This window comes from Hippoglossus hippoglossus, chromosome 17, assembly GCF_009819705.1.
Source record: "Hippoglossus hippoglossus isolate fHipHip1 chromosome 17, fHipHip1.pri, whole genome shotgun sequence".
Classification (NCBI taxonomy): Eukaryota; Metazoa; Chordata; class Actinopteri; order Pleuronectiformes; family Pleuronectidae; genus Hippoglossus; species Hippoglossus hippoglossus.
In genome coordinates, this window is record NC_047167.1 from 21,920,766 (window position 1) to 21,947,662 (window position 26,897).

Below are 26,897 nucleotides of genomic sequence, written 5' to 3' on the forward strand. Positions count from 1 at the left end.
AGCTCTGGACGGTTTCCTGCTGATGTAAACGAGTCTGACCCGAACAACCTGCGGCTCAGTTCTTCATGTGTGAAAGATGATCTCCAGAAAAATGTCCAGAACATTAGAACCACAACACAGAGAAAAATCGAAAAGCAAACTCTGCCCCCTAAACTTTTCTCTGTAAAAAACTAATTTTAAAGTGTGAAATTAATGTAAACACAAATAAGACTCAGGTTATCGTATTGAAGACTAAGTTTTTACATATTTCAGACTTTTTCAGACCCCGAGTGAAACATTACTGGAGAAACAAAGGAGACTCCACTTCCACACGGGAGAACAAAGTGAGACGCTCCAGACTGAGTGGGCTCAGAAACCAGACAACCTTGGTCGTCCCGTTTGCCCCCTGACTCATCAGCCTTTAACGAGTGTGTGTGTCGGCTGCTCACCAGGGCGCCCCCTGGTACCTGGAGGCAGCGACTGCAGACGAACGTACAAAAGGTGAGTGGGAGATAAAGTCAGAGCACACGCAGACAATGAGGCTTCTCCTCAGCTCTGATTGGATTCAGAAATTAACTTTGCCCAAAGCATCAGACGTTCATGTAGTGAGCAGCAGCAGCAGCTCACAGCGAGAGACAAGGTGGATTTATCGATGGGCTGATTCAAATCACACTCAGCTGCACGTTGCTCTGGTTTTTGGTTCCACACCAAAGTTGAAGATGTTCTTTCCTGACTCACACCAAGTCTGTCCAACAAGTTTTCTGGTAATCTGGTAAATCTGTCGTCATGGTTTCCACAGCGGACGAGGTGATCCGAGACTCACGCCAGGAAATACAGATACTGCTCGTTTCTATTCTATTGGTAAAACGTGACGTATTTGTTTATTATCAAACTGTAATGAGTCAAAACAGTTACAAACAGCTGTGAGGCGTATTTTTCTATAAATTTTTGAAAATATTTAGATTAGATCATGAAATTTGGCTCATGTTGGTTCTGTAGAGTCAAAGTTACTGGACTCATCTACACTGAACGTACTCGTCATTCCCACCAATAAGTTACGAAGCCTTTAAAAATGATTCTGCGTGTTCCTACAGAAACAGGAGACGCAGTAAAAGCTCCAGACGACAGACAAACTGAACACACAGACAAAAGCTGCGGCAGAGGTCATTTCCCACCACAGACATGTCTGTACCTCCATCTTGTAGGTTGTAGGCTCACAATGTTCCTCACACAGATACAAGTACACACACACCAGGTTCTGCTGCATTCTCACACTCACACTCACAAGGACAAAGACGACAAAAAATGAGACGTGAAGGTCCAAACACAATGCCCTGGATTTTTATTTCATTTTGTGACAATTCAAGAGGATTCTTAGTCTTTCCCATGAGAGAGAGAGAGATAGTGTGTGTGTGTGTGTGTTTGGTGGAAGAGACCATAAAAATAAAACTCATGAATCAGCTGGGCCACTGGAATGGGCATTGGGATCTGTGGTACAGACAAAGAAAAACTACAAGTAGCCTTGTTCAGTACCAAACTCTTCACAGAAGAGAGATTTTCTTTTTGTTTTGAGGTTTTTTCTTTTTTCCCAAATGAAGGCACCCGATAACTTGTAGTTCATGGCTTCTTCAGCCTTCTGGAGTTTTTAAAAAGTAGAGAAAAGGTTTATTTTTTTCATTTTTTTTTCAATTAATACATGTCGTCTTCCTTATTATGTAGAAGCTGGAATGATATAAATGTCAGTTACTGCATCTTTTAAACTCCCTTATTGTTTTTTTTTGTTTTTTTAGATCAAGTAACAAAAGAATGAAGTTTTCTGTGAGAGGAAAATTTAAATTAAAAAAATGGGAGGTACAAAAATATTCTAAAAAATAAGGGGAGGTGGTGAAGGGCAGGGGGGGGGTGTTATCTTTGTGAGAAAACAAAAAGGGAAATAAAGTCACCTGGTTCCAACCAGACGATCAAATCATACAGAAGCAGCATCGAAATCAATTCCTAAAGAAATCATATAGTGCTTAGATGAGTCAGAAGCAGCAAAGTCTTCTGGGAAAGAATCTTCATCCCCATTGTTTTGTTACTTGTCTCAGGAATAATATACGTATGGAAGAGCTTTGTGGAAACTGATCAACCCACTGACAAACTGATGCCGACAACAAACTACGTCACACCCGTCACTGCCCCGCGCCCAAATCTGTGAGCGCGCCCCAACGGATTCAACGAGAGTCATTGGACCATCGCAGGGGGGGGGGGGGGAGAAACGCCCCCAACAGAGACGGGCGAACTCGTGGCCATGTTCACAACATCCAACAAAAAACAAAACAAAATAAAAGACAAGAGTTGATTAAATCGAGCTAAACACTGACGACAGCACGGGGAACCGGTGGAAAGGGGGGGGGGGGGGGGAACAGTGTATAAAAAAATAAAGGTTTGGAGGAAAGAAAAAAGAAAAAACCCTTTTTGTAAACACGGCACAATAAATAGATCGGACAGCAGGCTCCGCACCGTGCGTGTGAGGACACACTTTCCTGTGGCACAACTTTCACACTCGCACCAGTTTGTCGTTTTCTCTTTTTTAATTTAGATTTGTCTTTTTTTCTTTTTATATCTCGAGTGCAAAACATCACAAATGAACAATTTCTGTATTCAAGTAATGTTATATACAAGAACAGGGAGGGTGGGGGGTGGGGGGGCAGGGGGTGTGTGGGGGGGTATTACAAATATGCAGTACTGTACATATAATTGCCATATTAAGAATTTACAGACGATCTCTTATTAACAGTAACAAATAAGGAAATTGGGGGGGCAGGGAGAAAGAAAGAATTTTTTTTGTACGAGATGAGCATTGCAATTAAGTCCCAAAACAGTTGCCATGGAAACCCAGCCGTGCTCATTGCGCCAACACTTGCATTCATGACTTACAAATGATGCATAGCACCAAAAAAAACAAAAAACAAAACCAATAACAAAAAGGAGTCGCTCTTCCTCTCGTGCAGCGAGCGAGAGGCTACGTAACCTCCATGGCCACTGTGTTCTCTGATAGACTGTTCAGTGCTGGCTTGTCTTGTTCGTGATTCTCCCTGAGGACGACAAAGACGACACGGGGACAGTGAGACGCAGCGACAGGTTTGCATTCAAAGCAGTTTCATAAATGTAGTGTTTTTATATAGTCAAGTATTTTCTTCTACTTTACCCTTTATTTACAGTCTATGGTTTAAACTCAAGGTTTCTCTTCTGGTGGTTTTTCTGATACGACTAAATAAAGTATCATCATCTTTAGTCCTGTGACATTGGCTGATGGAGCCTCACTTGAGTTATTAAATGCAGTTATGTGTTATTATTTCAAAGCAGCTCTTGTCACAATCTGATATACGAGCCGTTTCTTTCTAAAAGGAAATGTGACTGATTCCACTGACACGTTCCCCCACAGCTGGTGTGTTGTTCTCACCTGGGCACTATGTCCAGCGGCGAGGCCGAGGCCGTGGTGACCTTGGGTTTCTGACAGTTGGCGGTTGCGTGGGTGAACTTTAAGGCGGATGTGGACATGGTGGTGCTCAGTGTCCGCACTGCGTGGACACGCTTCCCGGCGGGAGCACCCAGACGGAGGCTGTTGTTTCCCAGCAGGACCTGAGTGGTGGCGGTGTTGGCGGTGGCGGGGTGGGCTGTGCCGTTGTTGTTACTGGTGGAGCTGGTGGTGGTGCAAGGGTGGAGCAGGGCAGGTGTCGAGGAAGTGGTGGGAGGAGCTGGGGCGGCGGGGGATGGGGACACTGTGCTCGAGAGGTGCAAGCCCTTGTAGACACCTGAGGGGTCGAGAGAGGCCGGGAGACAGAGGGGGGAGGAGGTAGGTGGGTGGGTGGGGGGGGGGGGGGGGGGGGGGGGGGGTAAAGGGGAGTGGGTGGGTGGAGGTGAGGGAGAAAGGGAGGTAGGTGGATGAGGGGAAAGGGGGGGGGGGGGGGTTGGGGAGGGAGTTAGGTTTTAATTATGAATTATTCTTAAAAAGAAAATCCTGAATGTATTTATATTGAAACTCAGAACAGAATCTGCTCTGTGATGTAAAAACTGTTCAAATATATAATAAACCATTCAAGTAAATAAAAAGTTGCCCAGCAGCTTGATTCAGTGTGAAGGATGATTCCTTATCATCCTTCACACCAGGAGATAAATCCTGTCACAACAACTCTACACTCCTCAACTGTAAAACCTGGTTTCATCGTTCTGCTGCGAGGTAATGAGGTCACTCGTGAGATTTATTCCTTCGCACCAGTAAAGATTTACCGGCTGTTGATTATCTGACGTTTGGTTTTCGGCCCTTTTATCTGTGAAGGACGGATCCTCGTTGAAACATCTGCAGAACGATCTCAAATTAGATTCTGTTTTTTCTCACTTTTCTCGATTGTCTGCAGCCTGACACGGCGTCGCCTGAGCGGGGGGGAGCGCCGCGGGTTTTGTTCCGTCTACTTTGTGCCGTTATCTGCTCCTTCGCTGTGACTCCATTGTGGGTCTTAGACGGTAATTACTTCACCGTCATTGTTTGCTTTGTCTGTTTATCGTCCCCGTTTGGCTCCACTTGGGTGGAGTGCACTTTAAATCTGGAGGGCTTTTAGTTTTCACAACCCTGAAGTTGTCCTTAAAAATAAACATTTACTTGTCGTTGTTAATGGCAGTTAACCGTTGAGAATAACGATCTTTTACCAGATAATGATCTACTGGAGGATGTTTGGGGAAATGTGGTACCTGAGGGGGAGAGGACGCCGTTGACTCCGCCTCCCGGGCCCAGCTCCTCCTTGGTTTTCAGGGTGAGCAGTTGGTCGGCGGTGACGAGGGCCGAGGCAGCGAACTGAGCCTTGGCCTGGTCCAGCGTGTTCGCTAAGCCCTGCGAGGAGAGAGGAGGTGAAGATCGAGGTGAGAGAGGAAACGACAGAGAAAGACGTGACCACGACCGCCTGCCGCTCGACAACACAAAATACTGACCAGTGTGCTGTTGGCAGTGTTGGTGCTGTTGGCTTTCTGTTGCAGCTGGATCTGCTCCAGCTGCTGTTTCTGCATCAGGGCCAGCTGCTCCTGATGCTGCTGGTACTGTTCGGCTGTGAGAGCTGAGAGGGACAAAGGTTTCGTTACAAATCTGGAGACTCACGTCATCATTTAACAGGGTTTTCTGTGGAAATGACAGGATCTCTCCAAGAAGATACACACAGAACGCTCCAGCTCTATAAAATGCTGATCTCACGGAAAAGAAGACGCAGGAGATTTCATGAGAAAGTTTTACTCCACAAAACAAAATCTCATCTGATTCATGAAGCTGTTTGAATTCTCAGTTTCACTCTTCATTTGTCTTTCCTACACAAAACCTCAACACTCAGCGTTTGTAACAGGACAAAATATGCACTAATATTTTTTTAGTCAACTGTTCTGATTCCAACCAAACCCTGGAGGTTCTTGGTGTCAAATGGTAATTCATGCAGTTAACCATCCCACCCAGTGCGGTGTTGTAAAACACTGTAAATGACTCAGCACACCCAGAAAGGTCTTTTCACTGTTGATCCTGATGATGAATAACTGGAGAATTAAACACTGAAGAACTCATTCTTACTGGTAAAAGTACAAGTCAAGTTCTAGACGTCCTACTGTGACACTGTGCTCACAATGAGGCAGGAAATTGTCACAGTCAAGAGTTTCTATTAAAAGGTTATTCAACAATGCTAGAGACTAGAGATGTTCTGAGACCTTTTTCCCTTCTTGAAATGATACCTGGACTTTTTGGCTGATACGGAGTACTGATCTGATACCAGTGCATAAAAAAGTAGACTACTACGCTGTATGGAAGCGATGATTGTCATCGTTGTATTGCTGGTGCTGTAATTGGCAACATTAGTGTTGTTTACGTGACATTTTAGCTAGCTCGGGCTAACGCTACACTACTGGAAATCACTTCTTCACCGCTCAAGAAAACTTTTACTACAGTACTACTACTACTACTAACATTTAAAATATGTGGCATCAGATCAAGACATCAATACCCAATGCAGTGTTTTCATCAGGATCAGAGGCCTTTACGATGCTGCGTCAGAGCATCTGAGACCGGATCAGTGTCTGGTTTCACAGAGAGACGCCTGGTGTTTCAAACTTTCCACAAGTGCTATGACCTACTATTAAAGCAAGTTAGCTTCCTTCAGTTGGCTTCTGTCGTACACTTGATATTCCAGCCCTGCTTTACAGATATGAGGCGGCGTATGAAAGAAATCTGATACTCCAATAAACACAAGCTCCAATTATCCGGTCCAACCTGATTTCTCTCCTACACCTTCTTGTCTGCATTTTGAAAAGCTTCCACGTGGCCTCATCTGCATCCCGAACAATTGAACCTGTAAATATAATCTCAAGTCTTTCTTCACTGGCTTTCTATTGATTAAAAAGTCCTACTCCCACATTGCAAAGTATTACGTGGCTGTACGCCTCAGTGCAATATTGATTTACTTATTCCCCCCGTGAGCCGCTCAGCTCCACAGGAAACAGGATTCATCACTCTGCATCTCAAAGTCACAACTCCTCCCCTGGCACCGCTTCCACAGAGACTTATTTTATTTAATCAAAATACTGCTTTAAACCTACTTTAACCACTGCTCTCTGTAGATTCAACCACTGACTGTAGTTACTCTGCTCAGATCGTAAAATCTCTTGCTCATTCTATCCTCTAGCTTCTTCCAAGAACAAATCAATGCGGTTGTTTTTCCTGCTCATCAAAACATGCACAACTCTCGTAAGCGGCTTGTAGCGACATCAAGACACCCCCCCGCCCGACTGCCCTCGCTGTAATACCACCGGGGACATGTGGCGTTTAGTTTGCATTCAACGCTCCACACCTGTGTCCACACACCCTGACAAATCCTGCGCATCTCATGAATTTATCAAACCCAGTTTTAATTGACACCTTGTGGACTGGGTGGGAGGTGATGCAGTATGAATGCAAAGTGACGCCAAACAAACTCTCTCAACGCAGCTGGAGGACGGAGCAGACAACTGTGATTAAACACCGCCAACAAACAAATGGAAATAAAAAGACGAAACTAGTTCATAAATATGTCAAATGTAAAAAATACCCACTCTCATAATGTTCAGATACTGTCACACATAAGTAAAAGTAGCAGTGGCAAACTTTCACCTCCTGTTCACATCCAATCTGTGCGGGAAAGAGCCCAATAAAACATTTGCTGCCTGTGGTGAAGCAAATCCACAGCTTGACTTCGTGTGAAGTTCTACTTTAGTGAATTTTGATCTGTGACATTCGAGTGTGTAACTGTGCCCTTAAAGTTAAAAAAATATATATTCTGGATCTGCCCCCTAAATCTAATTCACTCCAAAAGCTAATGTGTTGTGCTTTGGCCCATATCTCACCCTTCCACCAAGTTTGAAGAAAAATTGATTCAGGAGTTTTCAGCAGCCTTAATGATTTCATGAATTACAAGATGTTTCTCAGCACAAATTTTTATTCACCGTCATTGTAGGGGAGGAACTGGTGTGTGAATATATGCATATGCTGCTTCCGATGAAATATTTTCAGAATTAAGTCACTCGATATCACAGCAGAGATCGTGGGTCTGCAACCTCAAGCTGCCATGAGTGCAGAACAGGTAAACCACAATTTGAAGGCAGTCTGAAGGCAGCCAAGCCTCTTACCAGCAATGGGTGAGGGAGCAGGGACAACCCTTGCCAGGCGATGAGAGCCAAAGGGCTGTCCCCCAGCTGTGGAGGCAGAGACTGGGCGCTTCAAGCCTCGACTCAACCTCCTGAACAGGGGGTGGGCGTTATCCAGCTCGTGTAGTGGTAGTGTCCGTGGTCTAAAGTGCCTCCATCGGCTCGACTTTATATTCAACAGTATCTGACTGAGGTCCGTGGAAGAGGGGGAGGACGAGGAAAGAGCGGAGTTGAAGGAGGAGGAACTTCTGTCTGAGGTATTTGTTTCTGAGGTACTGGCGAACTTGTCGGTGGCTGACGAGCGTGACGTAGGTGTGGGAGGAGGGGGAGATGGGGGGAGAGGCTGGTCGAGCATTTCTGGATTCAGGCCGTGGAAAATGTTGTCATAGCCCGTGTGCGCCCTGTCCAGCAACGCCCTGAGAGGAGAGGAGGAGCAGGTCAGATATTCTGCTGTGACACCAACACATCTCAATTAAGATTAACAGAGTGAGATCAATATATCGAAGTATCACAACCATCAATAATGTTCAATATCAAGTAATCTACCAATAATTCAATGAGAAAAGGACACTCAGAGTATGATGCAAGAGTAAACATGTTTAGCCAGTAGATTGTGTGGTCTGATATTTTGACAGTTTCACTGAAAGAGCACTATAAAATACTATCTGCTGGATGGAGGTTAACTGACCTGCCGCCTCGTCCCAGGCGTCGGCGAGCCATGCCCAGGCAGCGCCGCGGCACGGTGAGTGTAGTGAGACTGTAGCGAAAGCGAGCTTCTGCCAAACCGCCCTCCCAGTGGTCGCACCACGGCCAGCTGCCCACACGGTCCTGTCGAGCCTGGAGAGAGAACGCATGGATCAATGCCTCAGACATCTTTGCTTTCAAGTGTTTCTGTGGTGCATTTATTAAAACACAGAAAAATACTAAAATCTTAAAAATGTGCCAGTCTGTCCTCTACTACAAAAACAACTGAGAAATGCTTTTCTATAACTGCTGAAAACTTTATTTCAGCCACTCGGCATTTAAGCGTGTTTATTATCTATTAGGTTCACGTTTAACAGGGCAGTAAATTATATTATCTCAACAAGGTTAATTGTTCTCGTTTTAACCAGAATGAAAAGATCATTAAATTTACCCTGTGACCTTGAACTAACAGCAGGGAACTCGTTCGGTGGAGCAGTGTTAACTTTAACTTTGTGGACATTCACATCTGCCTCAAGGATCAATGTTTCATTATCCCACCGGTCTGGTGATGATTTACTTCATTAACTACAACACATGAACCTCTGAGGAGCTTCTCATTTGACACTCTGTGGAGATGTAAAGATTATGTAACTTACAGAGTGGTACTGGCAGCCTGCCTTCCTGCGAAAGGCGTAGGCACCGTCTGGGTCGTTCTCCTCCTCTGCTTCCGAGGAGCCTGAGTGCAGCTGTGGACACAGAGGTCAGTCAGAGGTCACAAGCAGAACACGATTAATTAAAGCTGAAGCAAGAGATTCTGGTTTGACTACATGTCCCACACTATCATGGGTTTATTAAGACAAAGTGCAGAAAAGACACAGAAAGTTTAACAGCTCCCACAAACTTTCTCTGACTGGCTGTGATGCTTGTTTTGAAGCGTGTGTACCTGGGAGAAGGGCTCGTCGTCTGAACTGGGGAAGTCATACTGGTTGAGGTCCTTGGCGTTGAAGACGACAGGACCAGGGTGGTGGGGGGCGCCCGACGACAGAGGCAGAGCCTTCTGCTTCTTCTCATATTTCCTCTTCTGCCGGGGAGCTTCCATCTTCTCGGGCTACAGGGGAAACAAGAGACGAGTCATGAGACTTTAGACACTGCTGCCCAGGGGCAAACTGTAATGTCACTCAGTACCCTCTTCTTTTCCCAGCTTCCATAAATGATCCAGACTCATGAATGTAACAGTGGGCCTCACCTTGGACTTGTAGTCCTTAAGGTCCATGTGGTCCTGGTGTCGGTACTGGTTGGTGAGAGGGACCAGAGGAATGATCTGCGGCCTCACCAGCGCCCGTTCAGCCAGAACTTCTGCCATCACCTCACCACTGAAGTCCGACATGACGTTTCTAGAGAAGACAGGGAACAGGATTAGCAAATCAGAGTTGAAGACAGATCAAACCACTTGATTTGGCACAGTGGTCAGTCTGGTCCCTTCTACTTCAATGAAACTCTTGAGAACTGGAACCGCTTTATTTCTGTACTAAAGCATTAATGCAATCACCTCTTCTCGAAGATCTCCAGAGTGAGGTGCAGCAGCTCCCTCTTGCTCTTTTCCCTCCTCTTGATCATTTCCAGGATGGTGACGGCTCGACTAAGATCCCTGCGTAACTTCAGCATCTTCTCATACGACGCCTCGTCATTCTTACGATTCTGAAAGTTCAAGAGAAGAAAAAGTTCAAATTACTTGGGCTATAGACTAAGACACAATTTAAGCTTCAAAAGCTAATTGGTCAAGAAAATGAACCAGTTTTATAAACATTAGTTACAACTTTACTACAGGTCGACTTATCATGTTTAGAAAAATGTAAAGATTTAAATCCATAACCACTATGACAAAGGCAAACAAATTATCAAGATTATTAAAAATTATAACAATTCTTCAAATGACCACTTGGTGGCGTATACATCCTTAACAAGATTGTTGGGAGGAACGTGTCAAATCACAAAAATAAGAAAAAGGGGCAGGGGGGAATGTAAAATCTATTTTAATCTCATGAGCTGCAGCGTTTCTCTGACTTCTTTTATCAATTAAAAGTTTATACAGCGACGGACTTGTTGTATTTTTTGTGTTGTGCATATATGCAAACATTTGGGATCAGAGCCTCGAGTCTCGTAGCTTCTTTCCATATTAAAACTTGTTTCTGCCACAAACACCATTACACAAAGTAGCTCGGCTTGTTTATCAAACAAACAGATCAATTTAAAAAGGAGGCTGCATCTCACTTTGACATTTATATTTACTTTTAGAGCAAAAAGAATCAGAAAATACATTTTCATTTATGGTAAACAGCAGCCTCATTGGACTTAGATTGTTGATCAGAAATGGAACCGACAAGCCTCTAATGTCTCTTCAGAATAATACCTAAAGTTTGTGTGAAAGCAATTACATGGAAATTGAATTCTACCTGACAATTATCAAATATGCAAAAGAATCAATTAAGTCTGGATGTCCTCAATTTACATTTCAGTTTAGCAGTGTAAGATTTTCCAGATGTTTCAATGAAGACTATCACAGGGGACGAATCTGGGAAGTCTTCCAATCACAGCCTCATATTAACTGAAATAAAGCATTGGGTCAACCGACCTTCCTAGTTTGCATCTTCTCTGTGCGCCGCCGGAAGGCCACGTAGGGGTCACTGGTGCTGGAGCCGTCTCGCCTCTCCTGCTTGACGTTGGGGATGAGCGAGTTGGCCTTGCTGTTTTTCCTCTTCCGGCTCCAGTAGTCGAAGACCTCCTTGATGAGCTCGTCGTCCTCCTTCAGCAGCAGTTTGGCCTCGGGAAGACTCACCGCCTAAAAGATACAAATTGGGGGTTTGATACTTGTCCTACCATAATGGACATACCAGAAAGACCAGTGCAGACTCATCGTGCACTGGTCAGTCAGGTATTTTATGAAGCCTTCTTTCCAGCCAGATGTTTTTGGGTGAAGATGGAGACTCAAACAGTTGCCAACCTGCTGTCCGCTGCCTTTCTCCAGCCTGTCAATCATCTCCTCAAACTGCAGGAAGCTGATCTCCATCTTCTTCTTCAGCTTGATGAGGAACGCCTCATCGTCCGAGTCCAGGTCATAGTCCGGCTGCTCTGTGTCCAAGCTGAAAGCTGCAGGGAGAGAGAGGAAACACTTTAGATACGAGTCCATGGAACGATGAAGAACTGCAGGTTTGTGATCGATGGAAGAAAAATGTCACTATTAGGGAAACTTCACCATTTTCAACTTCAGCAAACGCGACAAAACTGAGCTTTCAGAAAATTGTGGAGGTCGGAGGTTGTAGATATAAGAAGGGCGGTGTTCATATGGGCTCATGGTAAACATGACCCCCATTGAGGGCAGCATAATAATCAGTCTAACCTAATCATGTCTAATAGATGGTTGAGCTGATTGGTGAAATTATATCACATCTTTTTCATATTTTAAAAGCAATTCAACGCACGAGAGCAGCACGGAAAATCACAAGCAGCTGCCAAAAATAACTCATCAGCAATGTGGAAATGGTTCAGCTCTGCAGAGTCAGACATTTCCAAAGCAAACTTATCTGTAAACTTATTCTGGTAACAGTCAACAATTCTGGAGGTAACACAACAAAACTCAACCACATTAAAAGAAAGTAGCCAAAGGAAGGAAGGTTGGTACAACCTCATTCATCTGTATTTCACAAAGTCCTGAAACAAACAGATATCATGAACCAACACAGAGCAGTATAAACTATTGTGTGAGCAGCAGCAAGAACAAAAACAGTATTTTCCTCACAATCTTCCTTCACACTGTGAAATGTATTTGACACGAAGCTTGAGGCATCAGGTCTTTTCTGCTGCTAAAAGCTGATTTCAACCCCCCCCCCCCCCCCCAAGAAATTCTGATACTAACTGACAGGAAACGCAGCATTACAGAATTTAAGTCAAGTCATTTTTCAGCCAAGTTCTCGAAACTTAATCTGAAATAACAGATTTTCTATGAACCCTGACATTATGTTATTGTTTGAGATGCAGCAAAGAAAACTAAAACTCACTTAAAATTATTCAAAGTAATGCAGAAAGCTTCAGTAAAGGAGATAAGAGTTCCATCAGTTGGGTAGCAGGTCGCATAATTATCAAAAATATCCAGTTTTCCAGCCAGCAGCATAAAAAAAAAAAAAACTAGAATTAAGTGCCTGGTTTAAAATACCCAACATTTAATATATTTCTGGTGTCAATCAGGGCAATAATGTAATATATCTATTGTACAAATACACATATACTACAACATGGAAGCAAGGTTGCTACCTCCACAGCATCACTTAGAATCCATCATTTAAAGAGCAAGTATTTAGATGAAAGGTTTTCAACACCTCCAAAAGATCAAAAGAGCCAAATTTACAAAAATTCAATTCACTGCACCATATCAACAAGTTCAAGCATAAAATATAAACGTTTACTCCCACAAATGCTAACCCGTAGGTCTGTCGCTTTTTATTGTTAATTCAAACATTAATTCAAATTACGGGGAGAAGTGAACTGTGATGACCTGTTTAAGATCAAAAATATAAAAGACTAACACTTGAGAGCAAAGCCGCCCTGAGCGGACATTCAGGCATCTGAGAGTCAACGTGTGGAAGCAAGAAAAAAAACTGTCGCCTTTGTGCCACACAACTGTTGTACTCCTCACAACAGCAAACCCAAAGGCTTCACCTGTGAGCTTTCCACCCAAGTGAGGGAGCAGAGGAGGCACCACAGACAAGCAGAGCAGCATCAAGCATCTGCCTTATTTACAAATTTGTTCGAACTGGATTTTTGGGAAAGTGACAGCCCTGCTAACCACTGCTACTAGACACAATGAAACAGAAATTACTTTGATCATATAAAGTTCAAATACTTTTCTTAAACATTGTTTTAACTCTTTACAATATGTCCACTTGATACCTGCAGGTGATACAATGTCTGCTATGAGAAAAATAAAAAGTGGGTCCCACCAACGGACAAACAACCAGAACCAAGGAAAACAGCCGAGAACCAAACAGCAGCTGTGAATAGTTGACAGCGTTTCAATTCTCAGTTTCCCTGGTTTGTCTGTTTACTCCGTACATCAGAACCTGCACTGCTGAGAATATTCTCGTACATATTATTCAGCCCTGGTGACAGCATGTTATTTCAAGTGAAGCACTGTGGTGCTAGAGATATGTCCACATGTATTTAATGATATCTTAGGAATCATATATCGTTATCGGAAATGATTTACCCATCAATATCGGTATCGACCCCCAAACATTCATATTGGTCAGGTTTTAAGACGACAATATTCATTAAATCAACATCTGCTGGACACCTAGGTTGATTATCAGGCTTCATTTCATCAAATCTGCCCGTTCAGACACATGGAGCAGGACTGACTGGCCCTAATAGACACTTAAGATTATCTGTCTGTTATTTAGTGTAAATACATTAAATCTCGCCGACCCAGTAACTCACAGATTGACATTACCAACAGTTTAATGGAGTCTGCATTAATGCGTTTATTAAAGCTTAAATAAAAGAAAGGACACACTGAATATTTATATAGGTCAGAGGTGCATTATTATAATTCTAGTTGAGGGATAAAATGTGACCCTCTGCCCTTTTCCTAACGGTCTAATGTGAGCATATTTATGACTTAAGAGACAGAAATATAAAAGTTAATCATTTAATACAGCTCAGCTTTTCCTCAGTTGAACAGTGAGTCTTGTCAAACCACAGACTAATTCAGATCAATCCACTTCTGAGTCTCACAGCGGCTGTTTAAATTTGTGTTAATTCAGCTGTGGCTTGTCTCACTGCAAGAACACAAATCTGTTCAAATCAAATTTAACTGGCTTCTGTCGAGCCTGCACCGTCACCACACTGACAAACGTAGAGCAAACAATACGCCGGCCTGAGAATATGCTGCTTCAGCTTTAAAATGATAACCACCGTCAAGACTTAATTAGAGCAAATCATTTTCATCTTGAGCAGCAATCAATGCAACGGAGTTATTGACAATGTTCGTTTTTAGCTGCACAAACTGGAACCATGTGAAGTAGATCTGCAGACGAGTACGTTTCTCACATAAATGGAGCAGGAGACAACTGTGCATGTGGAGTTTTAGAAGAAAATATTAAACTTTCATGGCCTTAAAATAACCTCAACACGATTTTCTTCACATTTCAGAGCATCTCAACCCCTGAAATTTGTTCGACAGCCATTTGACAGACCAAAACATTTGTCATTTCAGCGTTCGACTGATAGCGGCGTCTCGGTTTAGGGTAACGGCAAATTGCCTCCCTTTGAGGAACAGTCGTGGCAGCCACTTGTGACACAGACAGGCTGACTGAGCGGAGCAATCAGGCAAACTCATTTTCTTTGACAACTCATTAAAAAGGTTTATAAAACACATGCCTGAGGCCATTTAAATGAATGTCAGAAAGAACACACCTACTACCTCGGCCTGTGAGTCATTAGCAGAAAATATCTGGAAAATTCACAGCGAGCGATTGGGTGAGTTGATAACGTTTCTAACTGGATTCAAATATCTCAGGATGAAAAAGAGGTGGCGTATACGTAGAAGACGCAGACGTTGTTGTGCTGTAAACAAAACCATCGCACTTTCCACCGCAGAATTCATACACTGCTGAGAACTCGTCTGACCGTCTTCATACGTGAGAGACAAATTCCAGGAAATGTCCAAACCCAAGTTTCCAGACATTTTCCAGAGATCATGCCCGAGAGCCTTCTTTGAAAAGGACCAACATTTTATCAGCCTTTCTGCAGCTGAAGCTCTGCAGCCAGCAAACCTCAACACTGACAGTCCCCCTTTTTAACGCTATGGGTTTAAAAGTCACATCAGGTCACCTTTTGTTTGGGTTAAAACTGTTCTGGGGAAACTCTTTATAGTCCAAAAGTCAATTTAATGAAACAACACAGGTCTTAAGTGATGATTTACAAGTGAAAACCCCTCCTTAGATTACACTAATGGGGACTATTCTGCTCATTATTTTGATCTGCAGTCCCCAAGTGTCATTTAACACGTCAAACATAAGAGGAAAACACAATTATCACCAAATGAAACAACTGAGGTGCCTAAACTGCAACAACAAACTCATCGGCACTGCATTCTGCATCACACATTTTGCCAGTAGAGAAGCCCACTCACGCTGTATGTGAATTAGCTGCTTTGGCATCTTGTAGTCTCCAGGGTAGAGGGAGTCGTAGTAGGTGATGTCGCTCTCCGCCTCGGGGACTGGGATGACCATGTTGTCCCGTTTCTCGCCATATACCTGCTGTGCGGAGATGGCCCGCTGGAGATGGTGTTCCTACGGAGACAGAGATAGAGGTGAGACACGAGGATCACAAAGACATTCCAATACAGAAATGCCAGGTGAAATGGAATATATATATATATATATAGAGGTTAAATAACAGTTGTGCCAAGTTTATGTTTCACGTCCTGAATATTATGCATATTGGTCCTAATTACAAATATATATAATTTAAAAAAACAAGCAAACCAATTGAACGACAGAATCAATCAAGATTGGTCGTTTATAACAAGCAAAACTTATCATCCAACAAATCAGGATCAGATTTTCCTCTAATAATTCACTTTTGAAATTACAGCTGTATTCACAAAAAAAATGTTTCCCCTTTCAGCAGATCTAATACTAGGCTGTAAATCCTAGACATTGCCCTTTCATTCATTCTGTGAGGTAAACAACACACTGACTCATGTAGATACCAGCTGAGAGGGTATCCGTTAAGAAGGAAACTAACGATTATCCAGTTTCACAATGACTAACATTTGGCATCAAGACCTTATGATAATCTCCGTACAGGAACAAATAGAACTGCCAGGAGACACGGAAACATTAAAACATCTGGTGCTAAGTCTACACTCACACCGTCAGGCAAGCATTTAAGTCTTCATATGTGGAAGAAAGTCCTGATTGGGCCAAGAGGAGGACAAATCTAAACCTGCCCTCCATCCAATCACTCTCAAGACAAAACACAGACAGAAACTTGAAACCGTTTTTGTCTCCAACTCTCAGTCAGTTGTCCTTATCTACCCGCCGCCAGTGTGAGGAGAGCCTGCTGCTGCCAAGCCCGCTGAGGCGACTGTGCCGGAAGGAAGGCAGACAGGCTGGGTGGCTGATGAACTGGTTTGCTGGCGGGCTGCTTGTCTGAGGAGTCACAGTCAGTCAGTCGCAGTAGTAGAAGGGCTTTTGGCCCAGAGATGGGCACAGAGCCACTGGCAGTCTGTCAACAAGGCAGCGTACCTCGTACAACCTCTCTCTGGAGAGAAGGTGCGTGTTTATTGTTTCCCCTGCGGCTAGCGAGGGGGGGGGGGGGGGGGGGGGGGGGGGACGGTGCAGAGAGTGTGTGTGTGTGTCCTAGGAAGATGACAGAATTAATGAATGGGTCACATTAAGTGAGTGCGTGCACAGTCAAATGGGAAAGTGTGCTACTGTAAATGCAAATGGTCCGTTACGGCTGCATGGTTCCATGGAAAGCACCAAATGGCAAAGCAGCCACATCACATCGGCTGTTGTAGAATACATCTGCAAGCTTTAAGTAAAGGAAATACTGCTTTACAATGTATGAAACAGCTTCATACAGACTCAATCTATGCAGTCAACATTCCCAAAGAGATCATTTTAATCATCAACCTAATGCTGCTCCGATAAAACTCAAAGTTCCTGCTTCTTCAGCTGCTTTCAGACATGTCCTTAACTCAAACACTTTCCAGAACATTTCCAGAGAAGCTCAAGTGAGTCCATGTCAATAGTTCTGGACAATTTCTACAGCTTCTCCAGCCAGACCACTGTGCAAGTATTTTCAAAAGCGGTGATTTTATATCATGATAAAGTGTGTTTACATTGAGAAATCCCACAGGAAGAATGACACAGAAATGTCAGATCTTCAGTGTTTCTGGCCTCTAGCGAGGGGCTTATACAACAAACAATTCTACACTTTGGTATAAAACCTTTCTATTTTCCAGCTCATCTGCAAAACTATTCACATGCTACAGCTGCACAGCAATGCACAATCTTGTTTTTTTAGTCCCCAACTGTTTTTTGCTATGCAGAATTAGGAAAGAGGGTAATGGTCCGGCAACGACCTGTTATATATCAACGATTCCTGTACATTTCATCCAAATGTGACAGTATTTTGTTACAGAAGTACTGTAACATAAAGGCCCAACAGCAGCACTGTAATAATTAGCATCATTAAAATGGAACTGTTTGGCGGTGTGGTAGCTCCTGAGATGACCCGACATGGTATTTTTACCATCAGTATGTGAGCCGGTCTTTATGGGCTCGTATCACCTGGATATTGTTCTAAACCGAGTCTGCCTTTGGCAACACATGAAAGCCAGAAGAAAAAGGCTTATAAGAGGAGAAACACAGGGAGGCTAAACTGTTTTCACTGGGTTAAATCAGGCTACGTGTGCTGCTGCTGCTCAGAAACACCTCCAGCGAAACAGAAGACGGCCAAAAACACTGCAGGGCTCAGATCAATGAGTCCTTTTTATAAAAAGGGACCAAAGGGTGAGCAAGTCAGTGCTTCGCCATTTTTAAAACAGATGGTTCTTAAAGTGGAAACACTGCATTGGTCCAAGTGTGCGGAGATCTCGTCGTTTTTAGACTCATTGACGCTCCCGGCAGAGAACTGGCTGCATGGTCTTTGTGGCAATAAAAACAAATGGTCCTCGACACTTCCACCAACACCTTGAGGACACAATGTGCTGTTCTACTGTGTTCAGTACAGGCTGTGCTATTCCATTTGATCTTTAAAAATATAGTTTGATGAAATTTAAGACCTATGTCAAGTACGGCAGACATGAGACTATCAGAGTCCCAGAATTACTCGCAGTATCCTAGTTGAAAATTACCCTGGAAACGTCACATTATCTTTCAAACGACAGAGAGAGACGGTAGCTGTCCATCGTCTTTCCAACAACCTGCGATTCATTCTGATCAGGGTGCTGGTAGACGATGAGTTATCAGTTCCAGTTTTGTCTCTTTTGTAGTTTTACTCAGTGTGCAAATATTTGTTTCATTGAGAAAGAACTACAACAGACGGAGACATTGCAAACTACATAGAAAAAATATTTCGCATACACAGCTAATGAACATATTTAAGACAATTCAGATTATTACAGTCTAGACCTTTCAATCTAAAAGCCAAGACAATAACGTCTGAATAAACACGACAAAAATAATTGATAGCAAGTTTAACATTAAGGTAATGCCCATTACATACAAATTACATCATCAAATATGCCGGCTTCTTGTAAAAATAACCCATATTTCATGGTTAAAACAAAAAGAGGATGTTTGGAAAGTTAACTTTCTGGTGTGACCTTGTGTCCCATCATGTTGTTTCACTTTCTGTGTGCTGCACTAAATCTGATTTACTGCCTCCTGGAGCCCAGTTCTCATCAACACCATTTGGACTTTCGGGATGAGCAATATTCTACAGTCTGTTATACCCGAGGCGAGTGATCATACTTTACATTTATGGCGCCATGTGCTCCGACGATCTGTTCCGAGGACGTAGCTTGCATAACCTTCATGTTCCCACCTGATTCCTACATTCCCCTGGCAAACACCTAAACCTCCGCATCAACTTCCTCTGGCATTTCCACAATGAGAAAGAAACTCATAAATCAAATGGCCGTGAGCAGAATCACGTCAGCTGCCAAACCTAATCAAGCGACGTGTTTGTTTACTTTCTCAGCCGTGGCTATTTGCCTCAGAGTAAATGGACTCAGATTGAGGTGAAGAGTCACAAATACAGAGCGTTGGCTGGTGCTCTCACACTCAAAACTTTCTCCTCTTGATCTGGCTTTCTCTCTCACACACTGGAGTCCAGAAATAGCCTTTCTAAAATGACCAAATCGATCACTGTCAAGTCTGCGGAGGCAGCCAGAGCCGCCTCCACCTTCTCTGGTCTCGCCTGTGACAGTTACTGTCCCAGACACTGTAAATGCCTCTTAACGTGATGGACAGCCACGGGGAATGGTCTAGTAGCGCTGTCGAGGGACGCATGGCTACAGTACAAAGTGCAGTTTATGCACTGCGTGGGAGAGGATGATTTTTAACATCCAGTCTGAGCGGGGTGGGAAATTAATGGCGGCCATCAGACTGCGTTTTTTGGCAGCGAAGCAATTTGCTAAATAACAGAAACTTTCCATTCCCTCAAAAATCGGTGGCTACTAAAAGAAGACGGAGGCAGAGCCAACAAGATATGTTTGTCAGATTTAACCATGATTCCACTTCAGTATAATAATGCAGTGAAAGCAATTATTACAAACAGGCAGTGTACACACCGTACTCTTTCATTCATGGATCAGTGACTAGAGAATTCCTGAATTCACAGGTCAGTCTCAGGACTTGTTCCAGCTGAGCTTTTCCAATCTGGCAAACTGGCTGTGGAGTTGGATTCAAGAACCTGCCCCGAGGCTGCTGTTGATTTCCCACGCTGCCCACGTGCACGTCAAAAACAGAACTGTCAACAGTGAAAGCAAGAGAAACAGCTGACACAAGCAACTTTCCCTTTCACAGCATGTCGGTGGCAAAGACTTTGGACAGGTGACATGCTCCAAATTCCCAAATAGCAAGGTCACAACGTGACAAAGTGGTGGCATGCCAGAATCGGATTGTGTGTGTGTTTGTTTCTGAGAAAGTGCTTGTGCGAGTACAAGAACTGTTCTGGCAAAGAGGCACACACAGCCGATGCCTGTGGGTTCCCACCACGGCCGCAGATATTGACCTCACTTTCACCCAAACGTAAACACAGCACAAAGTGTCTGGCCCAAAACAAACAGGCCGCACGTGCTGAGGGAATTTCAGCGATGGCAGCTCTTCAGTCCAGCCGCGCTGCCTGAGAATTACCAAACCACAAATACCAGGCTGAGATATGACTTTTAAAGAGCGTGCAGGCAGCAACAGAGAGAGTTAGCCTGTAGTGTTGTGCTCTGTTAAATGTTTGAAACGAGCAGGGCCAAGTAAAGAAAGGCTCCGATCTAAAAAGACTAACAGCTCACAGTTAAAAGCTTTCTAGTAGCAGAGTCAGGAAGTGTAGGGACACCGCAGTCACCCTGAGGACCACAAAACAGCGAGAGGGGAGACAGTGCGGTGGAGGTGGTGGAAAGAGAAACATGCTAAACTGATGCTTTCTTAAAAACATGTGCAGGAAATGTAAGTTTTTTTTCTGTGTGAGATCAAACACAGAAATGCCAGACACTGAAACCTGATGAGTGACTGGTTAAAAAGGTGATAGATCTAAAACTCTGACATAAAAACTCACAGCCGATCGCTCCAAACACTGAGTGGCTGGCAGGCAGCGGGCCTTGGACTACCTCTTATGATAATATCACTGTTACATAACTAAATGCTCCAGCTGAGCAGAGTGCAGACTTTGAAGTGACAGCAGCACCCCCCCCCCCCCTTTCCTCCTGCTGCCCTGATCTCCTCCCGAGCGCCACATGCCGCTGGTCTGCCGGCCCGCTGTGCCATCTGACACACTGAACCCCCGACACCGAAACCTCCAGGAGAGCAGGGACGCAGACCGGCTGCAGCAGCTTCACACTGAGCAGCAGCAGCAGCAGTGATATTCACTCATGTACTTGCCCTTTACATTTAAACATTAGTCAAACCTGCTGGGCTGCAGAGCTGCACCATCGGAGAAGTCTATACTCTGCTTATGGGACCCGGTTGTCTGACAAACGGCACAAACACAACAACATTAAACTGTGAAGCTCCAAAGAGGTGCATACATTACAATAGGATAACGACAACACCCCCTGTGCTGTGCTACACAACCCAGAGAGAAGCAGACTTTGTTTATTTACCTGCCTCAGTGGCCGGTGCTTCTCTAAATCTCAACCATGTGCACTTCTCTTCTCAAGGGTCACGAATCTGCTCTGAAGGAATATTTATATCGGTCAACTGAACTGAAATCAGATGCGTTTATCTGGCAAATCCAATGTAAACACTGAGAAACAGATGTGTAGTTCGGCTACAACAGCGGATAGTAAAGCGAGAGACTAAAAGAAATGTGTGTTAAATAACACAACCGTCACGGAGCTGCACAAACACTGTTCAAACAACGGCTGCAGATGTTGCAATAATAATAATAATAATAATAATGACAACAGCTGCATTATAGTGTCACCGCTTGCATACATATAAACAGGAAGAGCTGAGACACAACACAGACACACAACAACGTGCTAACAGCTACATGCTCGGATATAACAACAACCAGGTGGAAACTGTGTCCACACACACACACACACACACAAACAAACGTGTCAGAGACAGATGTTCAGTAAACATCTGCAGCGGTGTTGACATCTGCCTGACAGGGGCCACGGAGGATATGGAAGCGCGGGCTCCCCCTGGCCGCGGCCCGCCGCCACTACGCCAACACGGGCCCCGCACACTGACAGACGAGACAAAATGTCGGAATAGCAGAAGTCACATGACTCCTTTGTGCTCAGAAACTCGCCTCACACGCAAATAAACCGGCCGAACCCGGAGATTTCACCCGATAAAAACACACCCCGCATCCCCGCGTGTCCCCCACGCGGCCCCGGGTCCCGCACACCAGACCTCCGCGGCTACAATATGTCGCGTTTCTTCCCCAAAAAAACCGGCGGCCATTTTGTGAAAGCTTGCGCAGGGAAGAAAAAAAAAAAAAAAAAAAAAAAAAGAGGGACGCCTGTGATGGTGTAGAAAAAAATAATAATAATAATAAAAAAAACCCCCAACGTATCTTTTCACATTTATTGTAAACCATACCGATTCCTCTTCCTTCTCCATCCCCGTGGGCATCTGCGGCACCGCCCGGTTAATGGACGCATATTCGTGCAGGTCGGGTAAGTCCTCGCAGCGGAAGACGGGCAGCGGCTTGGACGCGTCCAGCGCCCGCGCCCGAAACGACAGTTTACTCATTTTTTTCACAGTTCGAGTCGCAACGGGAACGGGTCCGGTCTCCTGGAAGTCGCCGCGGAGCCGAGCGGAGCTCTCATGGATGGTTCTGTGCGGCGGCGGCGCTGCGCTGCTAACGGGCGGGTGGCGCTCGCTTGTTTTTAGGGCGTCGCCAGCGGAGCCGAGGGGTGGGGGGGGGGGGAGGGGGAGAGAAGGCCCGGATCTCGGTCGCTCTCTCTCGGACTGTTTTCCTCCGACGCTCCGCTCCCTACCGGTGGTTCAGTGCGCCATGGACAACATGGCGGACATTTAAAAGTCTTTTGCGCTGTTTGGCTCGGAGCGGTCCAACCCCCACGTCGAGCGCCGACCATTCCCGCACCGGCCCGAGCGCTTGCGCGGTGCGGGGTTTGTGTGTGGGGGGGGGGGCGGAGGGGTTCGGTTCGTTAACTAACTCATAAATGATTGAAATAAACATTAGGCGCCGCAGACATGTGCATTAATAAGTAAAAGATTATTAATGACACACTTTCATCAATTAAAAAAAGGGAATTAAACGTTAAACTGAAAACGGTTCAAATAACGTTCAATTATTGGAATTCACCAAATTGATAAATGGAATCAATTAAAATTATAAATCAAGAAAAATATATAAACACGTGTTTATTCAGTAAAGACATTTTATATTATTTGCAGAAGTGATAAAAAAAAAATATTCTTAATGCCATAAAATTATATTTGCAGAAGTTATAAAAATATATTATTGATATCATAAAATTGTATATAATTTGCAAAAGTGATAATATATTCTTAATTTCATAAAATTCTATATAATTTGCTGAAGTGATACGATATTGTTAATGTCATAAAATATGATAGAATTTGCAGAAATAAAAATATATTCTTAATGTCATAAAATGTTATATAATTAGCTGTAGTGATCAAAGGACATTGCACAATGTTGTATATCATTTGCAGTCATGATATACAATGAACGCCACAAGATTTGGTATAGTTTGCACTAGTGATAAAAGGCTTTAATGTGAATTTATTACTGTGCAGTCATTGAATATTTAGTAGATAATATCATATACAATTTTGTTTTTACAAGAACTCTCAAATCATCTCAAAGCTCAACTAAGTTTATTCTTTTTTATAACTTTCATTTAATGATGCATTGATATTATACATGATGGTTAATTGATTATTGATATTATATCGGAGTCTTGCCTGCTACCCTTAAAAAACTGTGTATATGCCATAAAATACTAGAAGAATTTATAAAAATGCCTCAGATATTTCACTCTTACTTGGATATATAGAAATATAGATAAGTATGTGTGTATATATAGATATATCTATATATACACACACTTATACACGCATTCTTATATTAATCAGGGTTGCAAGTTGTATTAAATCAAATACTTTACTCTGAAGATGTCTTATCTGGTACTTTGTTTTATGCTTTAGTACAAAACCAGAGGAATAAAATCTTTACAAGCCAACGCCTCAAACAGCCCAGAACAAACTGCTCCTGCAAACTGGCCTGAGAGAACTACTCCCATCCACGGAACCTTATCAAGCAGCACTGATCCCGGAACAGCTAATGATTAAAGAAATGTTTGTTCCAGGTGAAGTGCTTCATGGCACCATGTTCACCTGGTGAACAATGTCGCCCTCGTCTGGTCTCACAGGCAAAGGACCTGGATTTTCAGGACAGGACACCATCGTGTGATTTCACACGAGTACAAACACACGCTTGGTGAATATTTAGATCCAAAGCCCTGTAGAGTGCTGACGTATGATGCATGTTTACTTAGTCTGTCACACAACCAGAGACAAAAGGCAGCCACACAAGTAGTTTTTCAGAATAAAATATCTTACCTGTTGATGACATTGGGTCTATCCAGGGTCCACCCAGGTGAAGAGAGGTGTTCTTATCATCATTAAATCCACTGACGCCATCGTAAGGACCTGAGAACCAAGAGCAATGTGGGACATTTAGAAAAAACTCTGACATCGCCAACAAAAACACATTATGACAACTCAGTTACAGAAAAGAAATAAAACCTGCAGGTGAGATACAAATGTAAAGCTAACCAATGCCTTTTATTTGTTGATGAAACAGAGGCGGGACAAAGACGGAGCATTGGTCCACCACCTGATCACGATTGTCCAGCGCTCCAACGACCACACCTGGCAGGGTTCACAGGTTGAGCCACATTTATTCTGAATTCCTCTCAAAAGGATGAATTGATTTCCTGAATTTGTATATATAGCAAACTAACCACTGTTAGGTGTGAAAAGCATTTCACCTTTCTCCCTCTGCAATGTTGAAAAACATGGACAGATATTCATGCTCCTCAGCAGATGAACCCTCATGACTTTAGTGGTCCCCTGACCTTTCCCAGAGCGCCACCATGAGGTTCAAATGTGTTGTGTGAAATGTTTCAACTACTTTGGAATAGACTGCCAGGATTTCTGGGACAAATATTTGAAATATTTGTAAGCTTATTTGTAATTTGAAGTTTAGCCAGTCTTCCTTTAGCAAGCACCATGAGTAGGTTAATTTTATTATCCAGGGACATATCTCCACATCCACTAGAGATAAACCCCCGCACAGACGTTTTCCAACAGTCATACAGTGAGAATTAAATCTAAACAAATTCATGGTTTACCCAGGAAGGAGATCTGTTATGCAAAGCAGCATTGAGATAAAAAGCTCTGCAACACATGAAACCACAGGGTACACGTTTCTATTTAGTTGTACTTGTGATACATGATCACCACAGGGTCAGCAGTGTTGTGATGCATACTTTCTTTTACATTTCACCCGACAGGTGAGCTAACTGACATTAAGGCTGTTTGATATATTCACATGTCGCCATGTTGAAGAATTGGAGGCACTACATAGATAGAAATATTGAAAAATGATATTCATATTTCAGAAGTACATTTTCCCTTCAGCTGCAATAATATTGGGTGGCATCGTCCACAGTGCCCTGAAATATTCACTGAATCCCCAGCCTATGTATTGTACTGTAAAATGCGAGTACAGTCAGGGCCTGTGGTTCCTGTGATTGTGCATAAACGACAAAACTTGAAACGTCGCTCGTTCTGCTTTTCCACATTCATGTTTCCGACACAAAGTATTTTCAGGACACATACTTTGTGCTGGCTGGCCTCCTACTGTCCCGTGTGGGTGGGGCTTGTCACCCAACACCCACACGTCTCTCTCTGCTGAATTACACCTCATTTCACTTGATATAGAACCAACCAGGTGCAGTGAACAGGCTTTTTATAACTAATTATTAACTAATAATGATCCTGCTGGTCACTATGAGGCTGATCTAATCCTGGCTGGGTGCAGGTCTACCAAGCTTCATGTTGACAGAGGGGGGGCCAAACACTCATGACCCCCCCTCCCCTCTGTTTGAGCCCTTGTATGGTAGAGGTGGGTGCAGGGGGGGGGGGGTAACGTGAGGGATCCAGACCCATGCAGACCAGGGCCAAGCAGTTCCCTGGCAGACCACAGGGGCTGCCTGGCACTGTTCAGCCTCACACCCTTTACAGTCCTCGCATCCAGAGATTATTACATTTCAAGAGATAAGATGGTGGAAAGATAAATAAAATAAAGAACCCCCCCCCTGATGGTGGAGTCATGTGAAAACACGAGCCTCTCTCATCGAACCGAGATGTTTCCTCTGCCCGGGAGACGGATCAGGTTTCTGACTCCTTCTGCCGTTAATGTCACAACTACACAACTCGACGGTTCCTGTGGCTGGAATGAAAACCCTTCCCCCGGACCTCACGGGTCCACCCCGCGGCCCCACGGCTCACCGAGTGCCCGGGGAACTTGTGCCTTCAGCGGCGGAATCTCATCCAGCTGACCAGCCAGGAATTTGATTGCGTGTATGAAATCATCTGATGCCAGGAACACTTTCCACGCTGGGCCTGTTTCTGGTCTACAAGGCGGCCATCGAGCCGAAGGAGGAGAGATACTCACCGGGAGGATCCTCCGCGATTCAAGAGACATTTCTGCAAGTTTAAAAAAAACCCAGAGATCCATCAACACGACGCAGCTCGAGCCCGAGAGGCGCCCGACGAGCAGCGGCGTAAGCCCCGGCCACTTCCCCCGCTTGTCTCCACCGTGAGGCGGCTCGCGGTCGGTGCTCCCGGTGCTCGGGGCCGCTCTCCGGTTCGTATCCTGCCCGTCAAAGACGCGTTTCCCTCGGGGAAAGTCGGTGTTTTGCTGCCGATGTGAAACTGGAGCGCTGGAAACCAAAGTGCCACTGTTGGGGGTTAACAACTTTACTGTGAAACACGGCCTGTGATTGGCCAGCGGCGGCCACCAATCACCTGTGGAGAGCCCCCCCCCCCTCTCCCAGGGCATGTGACGTCTCTATAACCCCCTGTGATTGGCTGAGGGTTTTCTACGTTCTAACGAGGTTCTACTTTTATATTTAAATTTAATTTAAACGCCAAATCATATTATACATTATCTACAGTCGCCTTATATCAATATAAACATATATTAAAGGTTCAGTGTGTAGAACTTAGGGATATCTAGTGGTGAAG

At 44.1% G+C, this 26,897-nt stretch overlaps 1 protein-coding gene across 2 annotated transcripts; it reads right to left on the reverse strand.

The window, feature by feature from the left end:
* Positions 1-2,533: 2,533 nt before the first annotated feature.
* LOC117777729 (enhancer of polycomb homolog 1-like) lies at positions 2,534-26,624 on the reverse strand. Of its 2 annotated transcripts, XM_034612620.1 has the most exons (15): positions 26,326-26,624; positions 24,204-24,293; positions 15,539-15,698; positions 11,354-11,499; positions 10,985-11,191; positions 9,902-10,050; positions 9,599-9,746; positions 9,296-9,460; positions 9,009-9,098; positions 8,357-8,505; positions 7,651-8,084; positions 4,948-5,069; positions 4,711-4,849; positions 3,425-3,776; positions 2,534-3,056 (listed from the first exon to the last, which is right to left on the reverse strand). In XM_034612620.1, exons 3-15 carry the CDS (start codon positions 15,636-15,638, stop codon positions 2,984-2,986), a joined length of 2,274 nt encoding a protein of 757 aa, XP_034468511.1. In that variant the 5' UTR covers positions 15,639-15,698; positions 24,204-24,293; positions 26,326-26,624; the 3' UTR covers positions 2,534-2,983. The 2 variants fall into 2 exon arrangements, with proteins under 2 accessions (XP_034468511.1, XP_034468510.1); XM_034612619.1 differs by lacking the exons at positions 24,204-24,293; positions 26,326-26,624 and adding an exon at positions 22,191-22,673.
* Positions 26,625-26,897: the final 273 nt, after the last annotated feature.